Raw genomic sequence first — 5,000 nt, 5'->3', positions numbered from 1 at the left:
ACTCAATCTAGTAGCTAGCAACAGCAAAGTACAATTTCAAAGTTGTTTGCATCTGTTACAAAATATGAAAAAGCATCACGAAGGCACCAGGAGATAACTAACACCATAACTCACTACTGTTTGCTCGACAGAAAAATTTGTCTTTAATTTCTGAATATTTACAGTATAAAAAAAATTGATAAAAGTTGGAGTTAATATCTTTTCAGTTGCTTTTTTAACTAACACTCACTGCACTTTAGCAGTAAGAAAGTACAATACAGTATATTGAGCTGAAGCTTGACTACAAAATTAAATAGCAAATCAAATCAAAATTGCAATATCTGTCATTAAAAGATTTATAATGAATAAATAAATAATACATTTTTAAAAAATTATAAATAATTTTTTTTTAATATATATATATATATATATATATATATATATATATATATATATATATATATATATATATATATATATATATATATATATATATATATATATATATATATATATATATTCGCAATTAAATATTTTCCCCAAATCGCACAGTCCTGCATAGTATGCACTGGGACAGTGACAAAAAAGTGCTACAACTTTACTACACAAATTTTCTAAATATTAGTTAGCTATTTGTAGCTTAACGCACCCTCATAACATTAAAAAGACTATAAAACTAGTTATTGTCTAGCAATTTTGAAAATCCTCATCTATGTTGGTCAACTAGAAAAGATTATCAGCAAAATGCACAACAGCATGTTGATTACATCAGCGAAAAAGCAAACATTTAAGCTTGCCAAGGCATAAAAATGGATGTGCGAGATCAATGCATGTAAATTTTTCAGTGGCAATGCAGCACTAAACCGAAAGGGCAAATTACTTTTCCATCAACTCTCTCATTCTGGCTCTGGGCCAGCAGGACTTCCTTATCATTGAGCCCTGATTAACTTAACTTCAACCAAAGCTCAAGTTAAGAGGCTAAACTTTCAGTTAAACGTCCCCTCACTCAAATCTATGTAATAAGCATAAATACCTAAATAATGACCTTTTAGGTGGATTTATATTATAGCACATACATTATTATATTGCACTTCATATGACACGGTCTTAAAAAGGTTCTCTCTCTTCTCTATTAACAAATGTACTTCTGCTTGACTCCACTATAAGTTCCGTATATTAAATGACCTGTTTCCATAATATGTAAATAGCTTTTAATAATTTGTATTGGTCAGCAAACCTTTTTTTAAACAAATTATTACTTTTATTCAGTAAAGACCCATTAACTTGACCAAGGGGAAGAGTAAAAATCTATTTACAAAAGATTTTAATTTTAAACAGACAGCCATAATTTAAACAGACAGTTCACCCAAAAATTCATTTTTCCTCACCATTTACTCACACTCAAGTGGTTCTAAACTTGTAAGAATTTCATTCTTCTATTGAAGTCAGAAAAAAAGAATATTTGGAAGAATGTTGGAAAAAAGCAGCCATTTATTTCCATAGTAAGAACAGTGTTGGGAAAAGTTACTTTTGAAAGTAATGCATTACAATATTGAGTTACTCAGCAAAAAGTAACTAGTTGCGCTACTTAGTTACTATTTATGGAAAGTAATGAGTTGCGTTACTTTTGAGTTACTTTTTCATATCTGCCTGAGGTTTGATCTCAATTCAGAACAGCTCTGCATTTAACGACACACCATATATCCTACACCTACATTTACCTTTAAAAATTTTTTGAATAACATTACCTGAGCCGTATATACAGGTTAATAAAGGTTGAAAGCAATAGGTTTGCTACTTTTGTATTTTTGCCTTATTAGTTCAGTAAAATCACTGCCCATTGAGACTATACCCTTTTCTATCATATGTTCAAAATAATGAGAATTCTTCCATCACAGAAATGTAACACTCTGCCTTCTTAGTTTATGGGTGCTTTCACACACGTTTTGTTTCGAAACAGAGATTAAAACCATTACAATGTTGCACTTTCGCTTTCAATGGTGCAGTTCGCTCGGCAAAGTTTCTAAATGGACCAAAAGAGCTAAAACAAGTCACGTGCTAGAAAACTCTCCTCACATTGGTCAGAGTTTCAGGGTTTATTTTGCAAAGTTCCGCTCAGCTGTCATGCGTCCTTATTTTAATTTATGACAATGAGCAATAAGACATTATAAGCGGAAAGCTGCACTTTATTTTGAATGGTGACACCCACAGACATCGTCACTAAGTATAAATCAGAGGTAAGACTTTTTCACACATAGCCGTTGGCTAGAATTATGCATTATAGGCTTTACATTATAGAGAGAAATAATAGATAAACCAAGACTGCTGTTCGGTCAGTTTTCCTAACGGATAAACAGCTCTCGTTAATAGTTCAGCATGTTTTCACTTTCGTATTTGACATGAAATGCAAATCATAATTCTCTCTTTTCATATTGCCATAAATGCCTATTACATGTCCATAATACATTGTGATAAAGCCAGGCTTGGATTGTTTTGCTTTCTCACTACAATCGATCCGCTCCAGTTAGTTTCAATGGAGCCGAGACCACCTCATTCAGGCGATCTAGGACTGATTGATTTGGCGGGGATTCGAGCACGATTGCTGGTTTCACACATGCCAAACGAATCGCGCTAACTGGGGAAATGAGACAGGTTCCGAAACAAAAGTCTAGGTGTGAAAGCACCCTATGTCTGTTTCCGAGGAGAGCTCATTTTCTCATTGAGTGTACGACTCAACATGATTACACTCATTTTAAATCGGCAAACTATTTTTTAAAGTGTTAATCTAAAAAGTATCTCAAGTTACATTTTTAAAACTCAAATATTATTAACATTTTTTTAAGTAAGGCTTTACTTTACTCATTACTTAGAAAAGTAATATTATGTAAATCGTGTTACTTGCAATGTGTTACCACCAACACTGGTAGGGATGAAAAATACTATCGTCAATGGCTGTTTTTTTTCTTCCAACATCCTTCGGTGTATTTTTCTTTGTGTTCAACAGAAGAAAGAAACTTAAACCAGTTTGAAACAAGAGGACAGGTAAATGATTCATTGTTGGGTGAACGGTCTCTTTATTAGCACACTAAATACTGAAATGATGGCTGTGCAAAAATCAATGACTAAAAATCACAGAATGAAACCATTTTTCAAAATGGTTTTAAACCAACATTAAACCAACATACATTGTAATAATATATTTTTTTAATGAATAATTTTTTATATATATATTTTTTGTAATAATACATTTTTTTTTACTAAAAACTAAATGCAGTCTTGCTGAAGTAACTTCAACCAAAGATCAAGTTAAAAGTTGAAATGTCCCTTCTAGGCATGGGCCGGTAAAAGATTCTGACGGTGTGATAACCTTGGATAAAAATATTACGGTTTCACGGTATTGTGATTACTGCTCTAAAATATGTTCTTTTTAAAAGTCTGGGTAAAAAACAAAAACTTTTCCCCTTTGAACACAATATATTTTATTTTGAGAAACATTTTAAATATTTTGGAGCAGGTAAACATGTCAGGCTAAATAATTCAAATGAATCATTTACTTCTGCTGTCTTTATTCGTTTCAAAAACACAGATTTCTTTTAAAATTTAAAACGGCCTTTTTGGTTATCTTTTCAGCTGGACATACTGTTATCCTAAAAACAAAACAAAACCATAAATATTTTTTTTTTACATATACCATAGGAACAGTATAGCAGAAAATTTGGGCCATTTAAAAACTTTTACTTTTCCAAACCGTGGTATACCTTGAAAACAGTTATCAGTTAACAGTCCAATGCCTAGTCGCTTCCACATTCACATCTACCAACTGAGCATTCATACTTAGATCCTACTAAAATAGACTTATTTATTAAATCATACACATATTATAATATCCCCGATAGCACATTATGTAACAAGCTCGAATAAAAAAAGGTTTTCTACTATTGACAAATTCACTTCCACAGGTCTTCATTATCAGCTCCAGTATAATAAATTGCTTGTTTTCCCTCATCAGTAAGTTGCTTTAGATAAAAGCATATGCTGAATGACTGCGTAAACTCCCTTTTTTATCGACACCGGGTCAAGATCTCAGAGGAGAGTAAGTGATTGAGTACAAAAAGCGAGACTAATGACAGAGCTAAAGTAAACAGTGGCAGGGAAAGTGAGCGAGCAAACAAATGAAGAAACCGCGTACCCTGATATGAGCTTACCTCAAACTGTGTGACGGCAGCATAGCGAACTTCACCCGAAGAAGAGTATTTACTCCTATAGAAGCCTTTCATTTTGTCATTCAGCTCTCCGACAAAGTCTATTTTCAATGATCCTGAACCTGAAAAACAAGAAGCTTTTTAAAAAAAAAAAAAAAAGCACATAACACAGAATACCATTCGTCTATCGACAGGAAGCTGTTGAAGCCACGTTCATGCGACAATAAACTGACTATAGCAACTAATTACACTGAGATTGTTGACATGAGTCTCGCAGGTCACACTTGAGTACCTTTTTGCAGAGTGCTGGGAAAACATAGGGTCACCTTCTCATCCTCGTTCTGATAGTTAAATCCCGTAGCGTTAATTTCTAAATGGATGGAGAGAAAATGAGCACAGTTAATCCTAAAAATAAAACAGACCATAAAGCATTTAATGCAGGTCGAACCTGCAATCAGGCAAAAGTCATACAAATACATTACTAATGTGGATTACAGTTGGTTTTTCAGAGTTTGGCACTCACCTTCCCCCCCATCAGGCACAAAAGAAGCAGTAATTATGTCTATATCAGCACAGTTCATCACAATCTGGTTTGTCCCTTGTGTAACCTGTCAAAAACAATGACATACAGTTCAGATTTGATGTTTATATGATCCCAGTTGTTTCATGATCATGATTTCATGATATTTGGTGTGCGATTTCCTTTCTAGTAACACTTCACTGCCTTTTGCAAGCTTTGTAAACCTTCCTTTGTTCCACACTGTATCAGATAACGGCCATAAAAATGGAACAATCTCACGTCACCTACATACAATAGAG

General features: G+C 33.3%; 1 protein-coding gene across 1 annotated transcript in view; it reads right to left on the bottom strand.

The window, feature by feature from the left end:
* Positions 1-5,000, bottom strand: part of npepps (aminopeptidase puromycin sensitive) — a 47,620-nt gene that overhangs the window by 37,621 nt on the left and 4,999 nt on the right. The window contains exons 2-4 of the mRNA XM_056467885.1: positions 4,705-4,789; positions 4,474-4,551; positions 4,185-4,303 (exon numbers count right to left, since the gene is read on the bottom strand). Of these exons, the coding sequence (XP_056323860.1) occupies positions 4,185-4,303; positions 4,474-4,551; positions 4,705-4,789 (282 nt within the window). The remainder of the gene's footprint in view (positions 1-4,184; positions 4,304-4,473; positions 4,552-4,704; positions 4,790-5,000) is intronic.

This window comes from Danio aesculapii, chromosome 11 (genome assembly GCF_903798145.1).
Source record: "Danio aesculapii chromosome 11, fDanAes4.1, whole genome shotgun sequence".
NCBI lineage: Eukaryota > Metazoa > Chordata > Actinopteri > Cypriniformes > Danionidae > Danio > Danio aesculapii.
This window is presented reverse-complemented; position numbering and strand designations above follow the sequence as displayed.